General features: G+C 47.3%; 1 protein-coding gene across 1 annotated transcript in view; it reads right to left on the reverse strand.

Annotated features, from left to right (window-relative positions):
• Positions 1-2298: 2298 nt before the first annotated feature.
• The window catches only part of Bag3 (BCL2 associated athanogene 3), a 28461-nt gene continuing 11034 nt past the window's right edge, over positions 2299-19725 (reverse strand). The window contains exons 2-4 of the mRNA XM_008827304.3: positions 9619-9945; positions 7729-8130; positions 2299-3639 (exon numbers count right to left, since the gene is read on the reverse strand). Coding sequence (XP_008825526.1) covers positions 2836-3639; positions 7729-8130; positions 9619-9945 — 1533 coding nt within the window. The 3' untranslated portion in view covers positions 2299-2835. The remainder of the gene's footprint in view (positions 3640-7728; positions 8131-9618; positions 9946-19725) is intronic.

Consider the following 19725-nt stretch of genomic DNA (forward strand, 5'->3'; position numbering starts at 1 on the left):
CTCACATCATCCCTCAGGTACAGGAAGCAAGAGAGCGACTGGAGATCTGGCAAGGCTTAAGAAATCTCTATGCCCACCCCCAGTGATGTGCTTCCTGCAGGATAGCCACACCTTCTAAAACCTCCCAAAACAGTGCCATCATCTGGGGACAAAATGTCCAAACACTTGGAGCCTATGTGGGACATTTTCATCCAAACCACCACAATAACCCATCTCAATGTCCACATTACCTCTAACTTGGAGAGCTGAAAGTATTCCAACCATATTATAAAATATTTTATTATTTTTAGGTGTATGAGTGTATTACCTGCATGGATGTAGATGCACCAGAGGTCATGTAATGCCTGCAGAGGTCAGAAGAGGGCGCTGGATCCTTCAGAACTGGAGCCATGGACAGTTGTTAGCCACCATGTGGGTGCTGGGAACCAAACCCTGGTCCCCTGCAAGAACAGCCAATCCTCTTAACCCCTGAGCCATCTCTCCAGCCCTCAAAGTAGTCCAACCATATAAAAGAGCTACTTATGATGTTTAGTGATAAAAATACTATCAACCTAAGTCAGTAACCATTCAAGGAATCTTAATGTTTGGAATGAATTAAGCATAGATGTTCCACTCTGCCCTTGGCCCATTTAAAAACATGATCAGACTGGGGCTGTAGCTCAGTGCTTGCTTAGCATATGAGGCTTCAGATCTCATTGACAGAACTGGCATGGAAAAACCTACACTCAGGAGGTTTCTTCCTCTACTTACATTTGAGTTTCTAGAAGCATGCCGGCTTGTCCTCCCCAAGGGAGTTCACTCAGGAATGAGGCTGGCAGGCTCCCATAGGAATGACCTCAGCCTTTCTCAGAGTGGCAAGTACAGCGGTGTGTATTTTTGTGCATCACCGTCAGGCACCAGTATTAAACCCAGCACAGTCATGAGGAACTCTGCTCAGGGCTCTTAATCAGCACTCACTGATGTTCTAATGTCTCGGGTCCCTCTCTTCCTTTGGCATGGGGAGAGGAGAGAGGAAGGAGGAGAGGGGAAGAAAGGGGGAAAGGGGGTGGAAGAGAAGAGAGAGAGGAAAGGGGAGGAGAGGGCAGTCGAAGGGAAAGAGAGAGGGAGAAAAGAGAGGAGAGGTGAGAGGGAGAAGAGTAGAAGAGAGGAGAGTGTAAGGGAGAGAGACAGGCAGAGAGAGACAAAGAGAGACAGAGACTGACTGGCACATCACACTGAGGGGGTTACGATCTTTCCTGAGGCTTTAATTTTATTACATTTTTATTTATTCTGTGTATGTGTGTGTGCAAGCACAAATGTATGTGTGCCATGGTATGCATGTGGAGGTTAGAAGAACACTTGTAGGAGTCACTTCTCTCCTTTCACCATGTGGATCCTCAGGATTGAACTCAGATTGTCAGGTTTGCCAACAGGTGCCTTTACCTACCTACTAAGTCATCTTGCTGGCCCCTCCCAAGCTTTAAATGCACTGGCACAGAAAGAAATTCTACCTAGTATCGTCTGAGTACAGCTGGCCCATAACCCCAGAGGCTTCCAGGAACCCAGTCTGTGGGGAGAAACCTGGTCTCATCCAGCTTGGTGACTCAGAAGTATCAGTTAAGGATACCCCAAGACTCAGAGCACAGTTCCAAGCCCTAATGACCCAAACTCCACACAGCACTTTGGTAACAGAGAGAACTGGCTTCCCTGTGCACACACAAACCATCTCAGCCCTGTGGTAAGGCCTGAAGCCATGTGGGTAAGAATGCTGCCCAAGAAGTACCTTGACTGCCACCAAGGTGATCTTAAGAAACACAGCGAGCACATTCCACCACCTGAGCCCACAACCCTGAGTCCTCAACTTCTAGCTGTATGAGACTCAAAAATAACCAAGACTCACTCTCACAGGAGCCAGACAGGTAGAGATCCCAAAGCAGACTTGAACATTTATCTGTCATTTATTCGACTGTTAGGAACAATCTTCTTGTATGTGTTTTCTTGTGTGTGTGCGCGCACACACCTATGTGTGGAGGCCAGAGGTCAACACGGGGTGTCTTCCTCAATTGCTCACTACCTCATTTTTTGAGTCAGGGTCTCTCACTGAACCTGGAGCTCACTGATTCTGCTAGGTTGGCTGACCAGAGTCCCAGAGCTCCTCTGTCTCTACCTCGCCAGTGCTGTGATTATAAGTGGGTGTTGCTGTGCCCAGCTTTTTCCATGGGAGCTGGGGATCTAAACTTTACCCACCGGGCCATCTCTCCAGTGTTGGTACAATCTTGATGCTACTTTTCAAACTTTCAGAAATCACAGAAACCACTGTGAGTTATATAATTGCTTTATTTTCTTTTTCTTCCCCCAAATGTAACATTAAAGCCATTCAACACATAGATAATCCTATGGCTCCTTACACATCTCATTCTAGCTAAAGTTAGATATTTGAATGATGAGCTGAAAATCATCCTATTAAAATGGCAACATTTCTCAAAAACAGATTTCATATTTACGTGATGGGAAATTGACTATCCCCCTCTCAGAACTCCTTCAGTTCAGAGCTACAGGAAGACAGCTCACAACTGTGGCTAACACATGTAGCCCATGCACAGACAGGGCTCCCAAACAAGCAACAGGGTTAAGCTTCTGAAAACAAGCAACTTCCTTATTTTTACAGACTATAGAAGAAAAGCATCATTTTTCTTTCAGCCCTTTTATTAGTGTTTGACCTCCACCCCAAGTTACTGCGTACCAAGAGTCTATGCGAAATAAAAACCAACCGACTGCAAGTCCCTGCAGTGCATGCAACTTAGAAGTCCCTACAGCACACCATCAGTTCCCAGGCTGATTTCTACTCAGGGGAGACTACAGTGCCGGGTTGCCAGTTGAGTCTGCCGCGCTGCTGGGACTTGGAGCCGCGGCTGCTTTGGCTTCTGGCTGCTGGCTTTCAGTTTGCTGATCTTCGTTTCCAGGGTTCTGCTTACCCTTGTCGGCCGCTGGGGCACTCATCCCTATGATTTCCTGCAGCGGCTGATCGCTCTCCAGGTTGCTGGGCTGGAGTTCATAGACCTGGACTTGACCTGGGACATCAATGGCTTTCTGCTCTAGTTTTTCCAAGATGGTCTGAACCTTCCTGACACCGTCTCTCCTGGCCTGACGGACGTCAGCCCGGCCTTCGGGGTCCACGGAATCCAGGGCCAGCAGCTCTTTGGTCAAATACTCTTCGATCATCAGGTACTTTTTGTCAGTCTTCTTGCCTTCAAAGTTGTCTACTGCCTGCTCTAGCCCCTGCACCTTTTCTAGAATGGCCTCCACTTTCAGCACGCCTGGATGTTTGGGCGGAGCCTCAGCTTCTGATCTGGGTGCAGCTTCTGCAGGAGCAGGACTGGGGGCCGCCTCCTCCTCCACAGCCACATTCTTGGGAGAAGAGGGGACAGCAGAAGGGGCAGGGCTTGGAGAAGGACAAGGAATCGGGGCAGAGGATACCTTTACCTCCACCTTCTCAGGAGGGGGCGGCTTCTGGGAAACAGGCTTAGAATCTGCCTCCTTGCAGATCACTTGAATAGGGATGTGTCCAGGAGGGAGATCTGGTCCAGATGGGCCTGGCTTGCTCTCTACTTTGTTTTCAGGTTGGGCAACTGGTGGAGGCTCCCGGTGGGTCATGGGTTGCTGAGAAAAGAGGACACAAAGGAACTGTTAATAACTAGATGAAGTCACAGGCATCAATTTGTAGCCAATTAGAAAGAAAGCTGTCCAAGTTATGTGTATGATTACATGTATATGTGGATGCACATGTTACAGTGTGCATGTGGATGTCAGAGGACAACACTGTGGAGTCAATTTTCCTTTTCCACCTTTATGTCAGTTCTGGGGACTGAACTCAGATCGCCAGGCTTGCACAGCAAGCTCCTTTATCCACTGAGCCATCTTGCTTGTGCAGAAAATGACTTTCATAAAAAGATTTAAAAGGTCAGTCAATAGCCAAAATAAAAGCTTGGTATCAATCACGTATATGATGAAATTATTTGCTAAGCTTCCAGTGACTACTCTGAGCTACTCGTCTGTTCCCTGGACTCAGTTTTTCTATAGATGATATTCTTATGGCAAGGAAAAGCAAGTCAATATAATTTTCCGAAACTGAAAACAGCATGCTAGCTACTGAGTGGGATTTATTCAGAGCAGATCCTGATTCCAACTCAGGGCGCAGCCAGTCACTGCCTTGGGTTCCTCCTTTTTTCTGCTGTCCAGCTCGTCTCACGGATGACCTTTTCATCTCCTGTTCTAGAAAGAAATGCTTTTCTTTTTTAGATCTGTGACAACCTAGAGGTTTCTGCCCAGACTCAGGTAATTTTTCTGAGAATAAGCAAGATGTTCAAAATAGTTAACCCAAGCCAGCCATGGTGGTACACTCAGAGGCAGGCAGATCTCTGTGAGCCTGAAGCCAGCCTTGTCTACATAGTGAGTTCCAGGCCAGCCAGGGCTACAGGGAGACCTTGTCTCAATAAAACAAAAACAAATTAAAAAAGTCAACCTGAAAAGAATTTGGCTTCCGTACACTGAGCCCAGCACTCGACCTCAATGCAGCACCTCTGCGCAGGCTGCACAGTCCTTCCCGGGACTGGAGGCCACAGTCATATTTTTAAAACATGAACTATACTTAAAATAGGAACTGCATGGTCTTCTAGCATCTAAGCAAATATCCAGTATCTCTAAAAATCTTGCACGTCCCAGTTTCATCAATTGGGGAATAAATGACAAGTGATGGCAATTCTAAAGCATTCCCAAGCAAAAATATTAATTCTACTTTAATGGTCAGATAAATCAAATCCTTGAAAGCCTCTAAAAGGCTTTAAACAAGATGTAAAAGGGAGGCTCCTGAGGTGGAGGTTAATAGAGGTGAAAGCAGCATTGTGGGAGACAATGGGCACTCTTTCCCAGGGTTACTGCATTCAGGAGTGGCATAGCTATCTAGCACTGGCAGCCTCCTCCTTTCCCACTACATGGTCTCTGTCAAGCATCAGCCCTCGCCACTCATCAAACCTCCACCCTGCTTTGGGTTTTAAAAGCAGTGGAAGGCTGTGGAAGGAGAAACACAGGAGAGAGCATCCTGCACTCTTCAGAAATGTCAAGGTTATGAAAGCATTGAAAGGCTGGGGAACAATTCCAGAGACTAAAGAGAAGTGACATCAAAAGGCAGTGCTCACAGTCCTGGACTGAATCCCAAAATGGGAAAGTGCCGTGAAGGAGACTGGAAAGTGATCAGTATCCTGGATGATGCTATTGTAAGAATATTAAGTGTCCTCAGTCTGGTCATTCTATGGTGGTTGTCTGTTTCTTAGGAAAATATTTGCTGAAGTATTTAGAGGTGAAAAAGGGCACAATATTTTCCAGTAAGCCTCACCCAGTTAAAATATGTAGATGATGTACAGAAAGAAGAAATGACAGCAAATGCAGCAAGCGTTAACAGTGACCTTGGGATGTAGTTCATTGAGCAGAGTGCTTGCCTAGAGTATATAAGGTTCAGGGCTCGATACTCAGTACCACATGAACCCAGCATGGTGGTGCACCCCTGTAATCCCAGTAATTAGAACATGGAAGCAGGAGGACTGAAGTTCAAAGTCATCCTCAGCTATTTAGCAAGTTTGAAGCCAGCCTGGGCTATGTGAGACTCTGTCTCAATCCAACCAACCAACCAACCAACCAACCAACCAATCATCAATCAATCAATCATTAATCAATCAATCATCAATCAATCAATAAATCAGGGCTGGAGAGAGATGGCTCAGTGGTTAAGAGCACTGACTGTTCTTACAGAGGACCTTCGTTTGGTTCCCAGCACCCATATGGCAGCTAACAACCATTTGTAACCGCAGTTCCAGGGGATCCAACAGTCTCTTCTGACCTCCATGGGAATTGCATGACACAGGTATACATACATGCATGCATACAAAACACTAATAGACATAAAATAAATAAATAAGTCAAAAAAGTCTTCCAAAAAGTTCAAAGTCAGTCAGCTGGGCATGGTGGCACACGCCTTTAATCCCAGCGCTTGGGAGGCAGAGGCAGGTAGATCTCTGAGTTCAAGGCCAGCCTGGTCTACATAGCAAGTTCCAGGACAGCTGGGGCTACAGGGAGACCCTGTCTCAAAAAGACCAAAAAGGAAAAAAAAGTTCAAAGTCATCCTCAGATATACAGCAAATTTGAAGCCAGCTTGGGCTGCAGGAGACTCTGCCCCTACCCCCAAAACCCAAATAAACAAAACAGTGAACTTAGGGTGAAGGACACGTGGGATGTCTTTGCATAAGTCTTACAACTTTTCTGAAAGGTTGAAATTGTTTCCAAATTAAAAAGCTAATGATAGTGCTTGGGGAGATGGCTCAGCAGGTAAAGAGCTTCCTGTGTAAGCATGACAGCACCCATGTAATCTGGATGGGCATGGTGGTCCACCTGTTATTCCAGTACTTAGGAGGCAGAAATGAGATCCCTCCAGAGTAAGCTGACCAGCCAGTCCAGTTGTATTGGCAAGCTCTGTGTTCACGGGAGAGACCCTGCTTCAATATATATGATGGAGAGCAATGAGGAAGACACCTGACGTCAACCATGGGCATCTATAAGCACACACACACCTATGGAACACACATCACACATACACACATGCGCGCGCACACACACAAGCTAAAGATGAATGTATTCTCTCCTTTTAGTAAAAGAATACCCCACATTTACTCATAGAGGATTTCCTTTTAAAAACTGTGGTAAAGGGTTGCAGAGATGGGCTTAGTGGTTAAGAGTATATACTGTTCTTCCAGAGGACTCGAGTTCAATTCCTAGCACCCATGTCTGGTGGCTCCTAACTGCCTGTAATTCCAGCCCAAGGGGGATCCAATGCCTCTAGCCTCTGAGGACACCTGCACTCACACACACATACACATAATTTAAAATAATAGACATAAATCTTTTTTTATTGTGGTAAAGAATAATTCAGCTGGTCAAGTTGCAGTCAGAGGGACCAATGGAGAATATATCCATGACCTCCACCAGGCCAGGATGGCTTCCTACCCACCATTGGCCAAATGCATCAGCCAGGGACCACAGGACTCTACTGTAGAGGGAAGAGAAAGGTATCAAGCATGGTCCCTTGTTGTCAGGTTCAGAGCTGAAGAACTAAGAGGACCATCTGGCATGAGCAGAATAATCACATGCTGAACCAAAAGGGGCCCACGCAAGGCATCATGAGAAAGGAATTGGCCTGGCTGACCCCTTAGAGGGCAGGGAGATGAGAGGACTGTACAGGTGATTCATGGAGCCAGTCCAGCCTGAGCAAAGGCCCAGAGGGAGTGACAGAATGACTTAGAGAATAGAGAAGGGAAACATTCTACATATTAGACCAGAAACCAGACTGTGTCTAGGGTGTGAGTCAGGGCCTGGAGGGGTTCAGAAATGTGTGGTGGGCACTAAGGAACAGACCCAAGTGTAAGAGTGACAACAGACAGCACTGCCAAGCTCTCTCCTCTGTCCCTAGGGCAGCTGCAGTGGGAAGCCATGAGCTGAGCAAAAGCTGCCGAAAGTATTGAGGGTTTAACAGACCCTGTCCTGCATTTTTATCAAGGACCAGCAATTTCTGAAATCCCACTTTTCTCCAGTTGTACCTAGGCTGTCTAGACAGGGCTAGTGAGGAAGCCCAAGGCATCAACGGAACTCCTCAGCCCCTGCCACAGCCACCTGCACTGCAACCAACCACGGACTCCCCCATACCTGAGGCCTGTCGACCACGGTGTGCACACGGATAGGCGATGGGGAGTGAACTGGCGTGCTGCTTCTGGCTGGAGAACCTTCCCGGCTGGATGCACCCCGGGCCTGTGACCTGAACGGGGATGCTGCCCGCAGAGGCCGGGGTTCCCAGTCATCCCCCTGGACCTTGTGGTACACAGGCTGGTGGGTCTGGTATTCACCCTGCTGAGCTGGGTAGTGGGTCTTCTGGGCTTGGTGGAAGGAGGGCTGGGCTGCTGGCCGGGTGATGTTCTGTTCATGTATCACCGGGATGGGTATGTAGCCCCTGGGGAGCTGGTGACTGCCCAGACTGCTCCTGCTAGAGGAGGGCAGGCTGGCTGAGGAGGACGAGGATGAGCAGTCAGAGGCAGCTGGAGACTGAGACCGCTACAAGAGACAAAGGACAGAGGGAACAGTGCCATGAATAACCCCGCTGTCTTGGCGTTCCAAACTTCCTCTAGGCACCTAGCCAAGACAACACATTTCCTAAAGCTTCCCACTTAGAAACTCTTCCATTCTCAAAATCTGAGGATAGGGCTATGTGTGTACCTCTGTAAGGCCCGGGGTTCAATCCCCAGCACTACCAACAACAAAAATGTAGTATTAAGAACCAAGAAGGCTGAGGACACTCACTAGCAGAGTACTTGCCTCGCCTGTGCAAGGCTCTGAGAGCTGTGGAATAAAAAGGCCTGGGTTCAAGCCCTTCATAGCTCAACAGCCTCACCTGAAATGTGAAGAACAGCCTGCCTGCCTCACTGGGTTGCTTTGAACATGAAATGAACTCATCAGTGCACATGCCTGGGCAGGCAGCAGTGTGCATAGGCAGGGCTCAGGTCCACTGTGTTTGTTGTTACTAAATACCTCCTCCTCCTTTCCTCATAACCCTTTCTCTGCTCATCTACAGAGAATGCAATGGATCACCTTGGTAGCTGCCTGTGTCCAAAAGTAGGCCAGGCCCTTCACTTCCATGCTACCTTAAAAGTGAGGCAAACCTAACCCCAGGTGGCTCCTAAGGACTTTGTTAACTTAAATTTGCTAAGATTCCTCTGATTGCTGTGACATGTTGGCTTGCACAAGGAAATATCATGGGAACTACACCTCTAGGGAAGGAGCAAGGCCTCCACTAGACCACATGAACTACGGCTTTCCACCCCCAAGCAGTGGTGAAGAACAAGACTCAGAATCAAGCTGAGAGGCAATCAGGACGCTTGACAAAGCCAGGAAAAAAGGGTTTGTGCTCAAGAACACCAGTGGACACAGGGAATGACGTGCAGCAGGAAGACAATGAGGGCTTACTGCTTACTCCCAGGTTAGCTGGCCACAGATCTCAACTCAAAACCAGATGAGCAATATTCGCTAGCAATTAATGTACCCCTAAGTGCTGAGCTGCTCAAGCCCATTTCTAAAGCTGCTGCCCTTGCGACTTGGGCTCGGTAAGTGCAGGACATTCTGAAGGCAGAGATGCAGTCCTGATTTCATTACCAGCATAGCTCCAAGTGACTGATGTTCATTCATACGGATTGAACTGAACAGAACAGAATATATATATATATATATATATATATTTAGTCTTTTTTGAGACAGGGTCTTCCTGTAGCCCCAGCTGTCCTGGAACTCACTATGTAGACCAGGCTGGCCTTGATCTCACAGAGATCTGCCACCTCTGCCTCCCAAGTGCTGCACAGTCCCAATTCTTTTACTCAAAAATAAGTTATGTGACGCCTAGCCATGAGAAAAACAGCCCAGAGATACCTGGGACACTGTGGGACTAGCAAACTGCTCCTGCAAACAAGGACATCTGATGCTTCAGGCTGGGCCCTGGAGCCCTCTGTGCTACTGGATACCTGGCCTCAGATAAGTCAGGTTTCTCCTTACCTCAGGACCATGGGCAGCTGGAGGCTGAGCTGCTGCAGCTGCGGGCACCTGTCCACATTGTTTATCTGGCTGGGTGGCTTCTGCCATGCCACCACGCAAAGGTGACTGGGACCTCTGAGGAGCAGCTGCTGCTGCCTCAGTTCGGAATCGCTGTGGCCCAGGCTGGGCATAGGCATGGAAAGGCTGTTGTCGGTTCTCAGAGCCTTCATGGAGGACAGGAATGGGAATGTAGCCTGGTCGGAGCTGAGGGTATACAGGATGGCCTTCCCTAGCGGGCAACAGCCTGGAACCTTCCCGGGAAGGGCCGTTGGCAGAGGATGGAGTTTCCTAAAATAAAATGGGGAGAAACATGGACTGGTTAGAAAATGGCTAGAAAGCCCCTGAAGAGGAAACAGAGGTGCAGACAGCTCTGATCTACCAGAGTAACTTGGGCCCCACAGTTTAGCCAAGCTCACTGAGCAAAGGGGCCAGGCTATTCCACTGGCTGTGCTTCTCCCACATTTCCTACAGTCTGCAGTGTGATCAGTACTTTATCTAAGGGGCATTAGGAAAAAGCAGGGAGTCAAGGTGTTTGTTGAACACAAGAGAGGTCCCAATGTCCCACACTAATGATAGGGAGACCTAGGTGACTATGGCGCAGTAGTACAGGAAAGTAGCTAACTGCCCCGCAAAATCCTCAGAGACCCGAGCCAGAAAGTGATCCCCAGGGAAGAATCAATTCCAATACTAAATTACAGCAAGCTTCTTTGCTTCCAAAAAGGCCTTGTAGTTTCCCAACCATAGTTTGTATTGGGACTAAACTGAGAATACAGTTTGGAAATCTTTATGGAGAAGTAGCGTGTGTGTGTGTGTGTGTGTGTGTGTGTGTGTGTGTGTCTAACTCCTTGTGAATATTTTTAGAACAAACCGCAAGAAAGGGGGGTATACTGGAATACAGAAGTAGTATAGGAGGGGAATGAAACCCAGGGATTAATTGAGCCAGTTGTATGAGGCCAAATCACAAGGGTCTTTGCATGGCTGGACCGTCTCCTAGGCCCATCTGGGTACTCCCTTGTAAAATCCAGTTTTAGCAAAAGAACTGCTAAGTAAAGTCCACCAGAAGCCCCTCCTTTGTAGCTGATCACCCTGGATATTTAAGCAGGTTCCTGGTTCTACCCCATTTCCAATCTTCCTCAGAAGATGTCTAGTCTTCCTGGTTTTCCTTCTTAAGAATTCTCACAAGGGAGCTGGAGAAAGGGCTCAGCAGGTAAGAGCACTTAGTGCTTTTCCAGAGGACCTGGGTTCAGGTCCCAGAACTCACATGGTGGCTGACACCCATCCTTAACTCCAGTTCCAGAAGATTGGACACTCTCCTTTGGTCTTCTTGGGCACATGATGTACTTACATGCATGCAGACAAAACACTCATACACATTAAATAAACATTTTCTTTTTGAAAAAGAGAATCTTGTTAGATTGGGTTAGTCAGAATCCCCCTTGCCTTTGAGAAAATTTCTCCTTTGAGTAACTTTCTTTCCACACGCCTCACCCTGAGCCTTGTTCATGATAAACCGAGACCTGAGCACCATCTCTTTCTCTTCTACCTGTTGCAGTGGTCTCTACGGCTATGTCAGTGGTTCAAATACAGCTTTCTTTCCATGCTTTAAAAGTATCACAGAACAATTCTCTTTTCTTTAGTACAGCAAAGCTTGCTTAAGTGAGGAGCAGTTGGGGGTCCCTCTCGTGTCCTCTCATGAAATTTTCCCTTTAGTAGACTGGCTATTTTGGGACTCTTGAGAAGGCCAAATTCCAGATGTAGCACAAGGGGAAGATCTTATTTCAGTCACCAAGGCCAGCCAGCCACTCACTGGGCAATGACAGCTCTCATCAAGCAGACACTGTGCAGCTCAGCCCCCCACCATCTCCTGAGCAGAAGAGTCCTCCCCCAGAAGAGGGGAACTTTGCTGTGCCGCATATATCTCCAAGTAGGTCGGTATTTAAGAGTGGGCCTTCCTTAGCGAGGTATCTCTCCGAATGTCAAACAAATGCCATAGGCTGGGGTTCTGTGAACTCACAGAAAGCAATTTCTATTGCTTTAGAACTGGTCAAAAGCCAAGGACAGACCCTGAGGGATGATTTGCATTTTGAGTGAAGAGATCATAATTCTGCCACAGTTCTATGTATGTATACTCTGGGCACCAGGTGGCTGGCCCTGGAATTTGGCCCTTTCAGGCTCATCTACCACCCCCCTCCTGCTGAGACCTTGCCTCTGGGAGGGCCTCCAAAACACAGGAAAGGCAAGGTTGTCACTGTGTCCTTGGGGAGAGGGGCAGGCAGGCACTTGGTACTCTCAGATTAGAATACCCACGTGCTCAGGGCAGCAGCATTATTTTAGCCTGCTTAACTCTCAGGTCACCCAAGAGTGGGGAGTGGATCCAGGCTTCACAGTCAGAACCCAATTCTTGACAGAAAGCATGCACCATAGGGAGCAGGCAAGAGGCAAGAAAGAAACCTTCTGCCATGACATGCCTGCTCTAACTGGGACAGGCATCTTTCCTTTCCCTTTAAGTTAGGTTTTGCATAGTCCTGTTATATGTTTTGGGGGACTGCCTAGGACTTACTGTTTCTTCAGCCACTGTATACTCTTCAGAGCCAGGCAGTTAGCAAACTTGAGCTAGCCTCATCTATAACTTCTGATGAACATACTGCCACCAACCAGATGTGCCCCAGTGGTTATCAAACCAACCAGGTGAAACCTCTGCAAATAAGGGGCTTATAAGACAAGTTAAAGGGCTGGAGATAGAGCTCGCTTGGTAGAGTGCTTGCCTAGCATGTACAAAGCCCTGGTTTCCAACTCAAATACCACATAGAACCAGCACTAGGGAGGTAAAGGCAAGAAGGATCACCAGTTCAAGGCCATCACTAGCTATATATTGAGTTTGAGGACAGTCTGGGGTACAAGAAATACTAACTTAAAGAATATGTTAAGGATGCATGAAATAAACAGAAAACACGTTTACTTGGAAAGCAGGGAAGGCCATGAGGTAAGGGAAATGTGGGGCTTTTCCCCAGGAGAGGCTAGCCTAGCTAGGATCCAAGTCCATCTCTACCACCATTAGTAAGAGTTTGTGAGCCTAGATAATCCTCTTACCTCTGTAAGCGTTCATTTCCTTTTCTAGAAATTGCAGCAGGCAACAAGCACCCTACAGAACTATGGTGAGGTTTTCCCTTTTTCTTTATTTCTGACAGAGCCTCACTATGTAACCCAGGCTGGCCTCAAACTTGTGATCCTCTTGCCTGAGCAACCAGAGTTACTGGGATTACAGGTGTGTCATCAGGCCTGACCTTCTGGTGAATCTTTTAAGACATGCGATGAGGGATGCTCAGAAGGTCCACCTCAAATGAGACTTCCATCTCTCAAGAAGCACAAGAGACTCCAAAGAATCAAAGGAACCAAAAGTGAAGAACAAAGCCAACTGATGGTGACACAGTTAGCATAGAGTCACCCATGGAGGAGATGGTGGTGGCTGGAAGATTCTGGAAGGATCTGTAAGGTAGTGAAAATACTCTCTGTACCTGGGTGGTATAAATGTATACATACCCAGGTAGAATCTGTCAAACTATCTATACTTCCCTGCAGCCCCTTACTGCCCACCCCTGTCACATCCTGCCCGCCTCCCCAACCTCTCACAGACAAGTCTGACTGCAGGGCTCCTCCTGGGATCCTTGTATCTCCCACAGCTCAACGGCTATGTGAAAATGCAAAGGGAGAGAGGGAGGAAGCCCCAACCAGCCCACACAGGGACCTGGATGGGAGAGGCAACATGTAACCTGGGTCTTTTCAGAACTACTAGGTCTGGGTCTGGGGAGAAAGGAACATGGTGTCATGCAGGCAGTGGTGACAAATGCTGAGCTGTGGAAGAATGACACTGGAGGTAAAGCAGTGGGCCGAGCTAGAAACGAAGCCGCACCTCCTCCATCCTGATGCAGACTGTCACAGCAAGAGATGCCTCAACAAGTTAGGAGAAGCTGAAAAGGAGAAACTAAGGCACATCAGGATGTGTAGGAAAAAGTCAGGGAGTAATGAGGAAGTGAAAGCAAGCACGGCAGAGATGGGAGGGAGGCGTGGCAGGAAGAGAAGTGAGTGAGTGAGAGAGCAGAGGTGGGAAGCCCTCTGTGGCTGGCGGGGAATGAGGAAAAGCAGGCCCAAGGGCCTACACCAAGATACAGGTCTTGAACTTGGGACCAAATGAAAATGGCGTTGCTGGCTGGTACTGGCTGATACCAACTGGAAAGTAGGGATGGCCAGTGTGGCCTGCTTGGCCTGAGATTGCTTTTCCTGACAGTCCTGGGGTCCCTCCTCTGGAATCCCTGTGAATTAGTAGCCCACACGTACCATTTAGCCAAGAACCCATTATATCTTTGTGAGTGCAGCACCTGAAAAGAAGTCTCAGGCTAAATAATGAACAAATCTACTTCAGTGAATAATTTCAGCCCTAGCAGGGTCTACACTGGGAATACTGATGTTTCTGTGGAACTTCCTGCTCCCCTGCTGCTGGAGTCCTAAGAGCAAAACCTGCTTTCACTAAGAAAGAAGCACTGCCTGGCAGAGTTGCAGGGCACATTCATATACATGAGCCGGGTGTGGTGGCACACGCCTTTAATCCCAGCACTTGGGAGGCAGAGGCAGGCAGATCTCTGAGTTCAAGGCAAGCCTGGGCTACACAGTGAGTTCCAGGCCAGCTGGAGCTACAGGAAGACCCTGTCTCAAAAAGATGGAAAAAAATTAATATATATGAATATATATTATGAAAATGTGTAGTATTTGTAAACACTCTTGAATGTGATTTAAGCATGTCTTTTCAGTTCACTCACAAGGGTTCTCAAGTTCAAGGGCATGTCCAGAAGTAGCCTTTTAGTTACAGTGCCGCATTTTTCATGCAAGACTCAGCACCTGCACCATCCTGACTGTAATGGGGACCCGTGAAGCCTCCTCATCTGGGCTGGGGGAAGTGATGTCATCACATGACAGGGGCTGGCAGGTGCCTGCCAATATTAACCTCTCTCTCTCTCTCTCTCTCTCTCTCTCTCTCTCTCTCTCACCCCCCAACAACTGAGCTCATTATTCTTATCTTTGGCTGAAGACATCAGGAATACATGCAAAATCTAATTAGGAAGTAAGAGCCCTGGGGCTTGGACTCCCATTGCTTATCTTACTACATTAATTTATAAAATGAATTCGTTAATTCTTCCCTGTTGTTTGCATATTGCATGAAAATCCTCTGAGGCTATCTTAGGGCACCACATCAAGAGATGGACAGAATAAAAATCAGGATAAACAGAATCCTAAATGAGCCAAAATGTGTCCTGTTAAGCACAAGGCACTATTATTAGAGGAAGCCCAAGGATAGGCTCTGGGCCTGAGTGAGTGCTGGGCTTGCCTATGTAAGGGCACATCTGAGCTTTGCTGCCGGTCTGCTTAAGTATGAGCATTAAAGGGTCAGCTATACTGAAAGAGACTGTACCTGGCCCACTTCCTTTTCCGCCCATGTGTTACATGATCAGCCTGCACCTCCTCCTTAGACCTTGGTTTTCTTAGATGTAAAAGGCTGGGGAGGCCCAGAAATATTCTATGAAGCAATGGTTTTCAAATGTAGGTGGCAATGGGGAACCCAGAAAATGAAAAAAATTAAAATAATGAAGATTCCAAGTCCAGCCTGAGTGAGTCTTATTCAACTAGTGTGTGAGGGCCTAGAGGGACTTCATGAAGAAACTGGGATCTACGGTTCACATGAGAAATTGCTGGAACTTGGGGCTAGAGAGATGGTTCAGTGGTTAAGAGCACTGACTGTTCTTGTAGAGGACCTGGGTTGAATTCCCAGTACCCACATGGCGGCTAACAACTGTCCTAAGTCCAGTTCTAGGGGATCTAATGCCCGCTTCTGTCCTCCGAGAACACTGCATGACATGGGTGCACTTACACACATGCACACATAGCACTCACACATAAAAATAAAATAAAAATGAATAAATTTACAAAAAAGAAATGACTGGAATTCAAGGTATCCCAAAGTTTTATATCCCAAATAAGGAGAAAGCTGAACACCCCCACCCTTGTGTCTTAGAGGCAAGGTACGAAAAAGAGAATTTGGGTACCTGCTAGTGCATGCCTCGCATAGTGTAAGCTGGCACACGCACATGGACAGCACAGACCAACCATAGTTGGTCCTGTACCACACTGAGTAGACTGCCCTCTGAACCCTGGAAACGGGCCTCCAACCTTGGCTCCATGGTATAGTGCTCTTAACAAAGTGGACTTGACACCTACAAACCACAGTTCCCACCAGTGGTCTAAACTAAAGACGATAGTTACGACAACGCACAGCACTTTTGACTTGAGCCCTGGAGTTATAAGTAGGACACAGATTCTGTTAACTGGGTTTTTAGGCCAGAAGAGTCTTCACCCAGGTCAGGTATTGAGTTTCACTAACAATACTTCTGACACCAAGAAAAAAGATGGAGGGAAGGAGTGATTGTAGAATTGAATGCCCCAGGGAGCCGGGAGCCGGGCAGAGAGGAAGAGGTTTGGCTCATTTCAAGCAGTCAGGAGACACCACAAAGCTTCCATCTCAGCAGAGAGCTGAACTTCAACAGCCTACCACAACCTTCTGTTTGGTCCAACGGGCCATGTAAATGAATTATTATTGTCAATTTAAGCCCCATGTGCATTTACACAGCCAAACTCTAAATTCTCTCAGGTTCCACTGGATTGTGATACTGGCTTTCTCCTACTATATGGTTTGGAGCACTTAACAGACGGCAAATTCTGAATAAGAAGCCAGGCCCACTTGCCATGAAAGTCCATTCATAGCACCTCAGAGAAAGTAGGTTTTGTCCTGGGTCTCCTGGTAAGACAGGAGAGATCTTAAGGCTGGCAAAGGTGCTCAGTAGTTCAGAGCATGCACTGTTCTTGCAGAGGCCCTGTATCCCATCACCCACATTGGGCAGTTTACAACTGCCTGTAACTCCAGCTTAGGGGAGCTGATGCCCATTTCTCCTCTCCTTGAGTGACTGCACTTACATGCACAAATCCATTCATATGCACATGATTAAAAATAAAAAAAAAACCTGGGTGTGGTGGCACATGCCTTTAATCCCAGCACTTGGGAGGCAGAGGCAGGAAGATCTCTGTAAGAATGAGGCCAGTATGGTCCTCATAGTGAGTTCCAGGCCAGCTGGGGCTACAGGGAGACCCTGTCTCAAAAAAAAAAAAAAAACAACCAAACAAACAAAAATAATAAAAACAAAATAAATCTTTAAAAAACCAGGTCTGTGTTAGCCTACAAGCTTTATAAGCTGCCAGGAGTCACAGATCATCAGAGGCTTTCTCTGATATGCCTGTTACTCAAGAAACACTATCCTTAATAAAAGGGATGTCCTATGTGCTTCTGCTGGAGAAAGTTTTAGAACATGAGACACACTGCTTCTTTTTGTGGCTGTGCCAAAAAAAAATGAATGATTGGTGCGAGCCCTGGCCTATAAGCTGCCCCCTGGACCTCCAGTCCTTCCCTATACTCTTCAGGTAGTGGCCTCAGACAGAACTTATTGTTCAGACTGTTTTCCCTCCTGTAAAAATCTCTATACCTTAGTGGCTTTTTGGTGGGGATTTGGGGGTCTTTTTGTTTTCAAGATAGGGTCTTAAATTGGCCTTAAATTTGAAAAGTATTTGAGCTTGGCCTTGAACTCTTGACCCTCCTGCCTCTCCCAGTTGTTGGGATTGTGAACATGCCTGGCTGTTTTTGAAAGATTTGTTTTGTTTTGTTTTCTGACACAGGGTCTCCCTGTAGTCCCAACTGGCCTGGAACTCACTATGCAGACCAGGCTGACCTTGAACTCACAGATACTGACCTGCCTCTGCCTCCCAAGTGCTGGGATCAAAGGTGTGTGCCAAGACACCCAGCTGTTTTTTAAAGATTTAAGTGAAATAAGGCATGAGAAAGTCTTTGTAAACACGAGCTATTCCAGCCCAATACAATCATGTTCCTTCATCCCACAGTTATTGATGGACCATAGGTCAGGCTTATTGTTGCAAAGCCCAGTTGGTGGTTCCTACTTAGAAACCCTTTTATCTCAGAGTCTCCAGTGACTAATCAGTAAGAATTCCACCATCTCTACTGAGAATTAACTTGGAACTAAATGGTCAAAAAAACACTCTAAAGACCTAAGCCCTGAGTTCCCCTCTCTGAGACTGATCTGCTACTTTGGGGAAGGGGTCTACACACACAAAACCTTACTGCTGGACCTGAATGCATGGACTGGAATGGGGCTCCCTCCACACATCCAGGGACCAAGGGAGGAAAGTCAGGCCAGCCAGAGCACCATGCAGGTTGGCCTGGGAGAAGAGCATCTAAAGGCATCTCTCGACATCCTCACTGTGCCCCTTACCAAGGCCTGCCCATGGTTAAGGGGCACACGCTGCTGTACTGTATCTCCCCTGCTGGAGAAAGTACTAGAGACCCATAGCCAGCCTCCAGCTTCTCCATTGTTCCCCATCCCTGAACCCCTTTCTCTAGGATTCCACCTAGCAGATGTAGGAATGGCGTGGATCCTAGATCACAAGGGAAGCTGCTACACAGCAGGTCGATAAGCCCAATCAATGGTCATTTAGCTCCTAAACTCACAGCTTTAGGAAAAAACTCATACATCTACTTCCTCTTCAGGGGGAAAAAGGAATCAATCTAAGGCTAGCAGTTGTAGGTGGAAAAGTACCTGACTCAGAAGCAAACTCTGTCTGGATTTAAAGAGATAAGAAAGGGCCCCTTCTCACACCTGGTACATTTCCACAGCCTTCTCAAGGTCCTATCCCAGATGACACAATGGTTCCTCATCCGACCATTCCAGCTGCTAGATGTTGACCATGAAAGTGTCTGCTATTAGGGCTGGAGAGATGGCTCAACAGTTAAGAGCACTGGTCACCCTTGCAGAGGACCTGGGTTCCATTCCACATGACAACTAACAACCAACCATAACTCCAGCTCCAGGAGAATCCAATGCCTCTGACCTCTAAGGGCACTGCACTCACACACATGCAGACAATAATACACTCATACACATAAAATAAAAATACTTAAAGAAAGGGTCTGCTACAGACCAATGTGTGTAGGGAAATCAATACACACACATTTTGTATAGAAGACAATTTAAGCAAAACACCCTTGTCTTAGTTTGTTCTTCATTGCTGTGACAAAATACTCTGACCACTACCAACTTGGGGAGGAAAGGGTTTATTTAGCTTATAACTCCCAGGTCGCAGTTCATCAGGGAGATCAAGGTAGGACACTCAGGGCAGGAACCTGGAAGCAGGAACTGGAGCACAGGACATGGAGGAATGCTGCTTACTGGCTTGCTCCCCTGGCCCCTGCTCAGCCTGCTTTCTTATGCAAAACAGGCCCACCTGCCCAAGGGTGGCACCACCCACAGTGGGCTGGGCCCTCCCACATCACTCATCAAGAAGATGCCCCTCAGACATGGCCACAGGCCAGTCCAGTAGAGGTAATTCCTCAACTGAGGCTCCCTCAACCCAGGTGTGTCAAGTTGACACTAAAGCTATCCAGCACACTTGATAACTGTGATTCAATTAATTCTAGCATCACTATTAAACCATAAGCTTTCCAATTCTTGTCCCCAAGATATGATGTTAACATTAATATCACAACATAAGACAGTACAACCTTAAAAACCCCACAGTCCTTAAAAAATTCAAACACTTAGAAGTCCATAGTCTCTTAATAGTCTCTTAACTGTGGGTGAGCTGCTATAAAATCCAAAACAAGTACTGTCTTATTTCAAAGGGAAGAATCGGGCACACCTAAGCAAAACCAAAGCCCAGCAAAGTAGCTCAAGGCTGGACATCTGGGATTCACTCACGATCTTCTGGCTCCAAAGGATTCTGGCAGCTCCACTGCTCTGACTCTGCAAGTCCACAGCACACTCAGCTCGTCTCGCAGACCCAGGCTAGCTCCATTCCACACCTACTGCTGTCCTTGGTGGTTGTCCCATTGTCCCGGCATCTCCAAAAAGCTGGGGTCTCCACTGAAACTGAGGCTACCCCTTCACCAATGGCCTCTTT

Source organism: Nannospalax galili, unplaced genomic scaffold (genome assembly GCF_000622305.1).
Source record: "Nannospalax galili isolate Female #2095 unplaced genomic scaffold, S.galili_v1.0 scaffold31, whole genome shotgun sequence".
NCBI classification, from domain to species: domain Eukaryota; kingdom Metazoa; phylum Chordata; class Mammalia; order Rodentia; family Spalacidae; genus Nannospalax; species Nannospalax galili.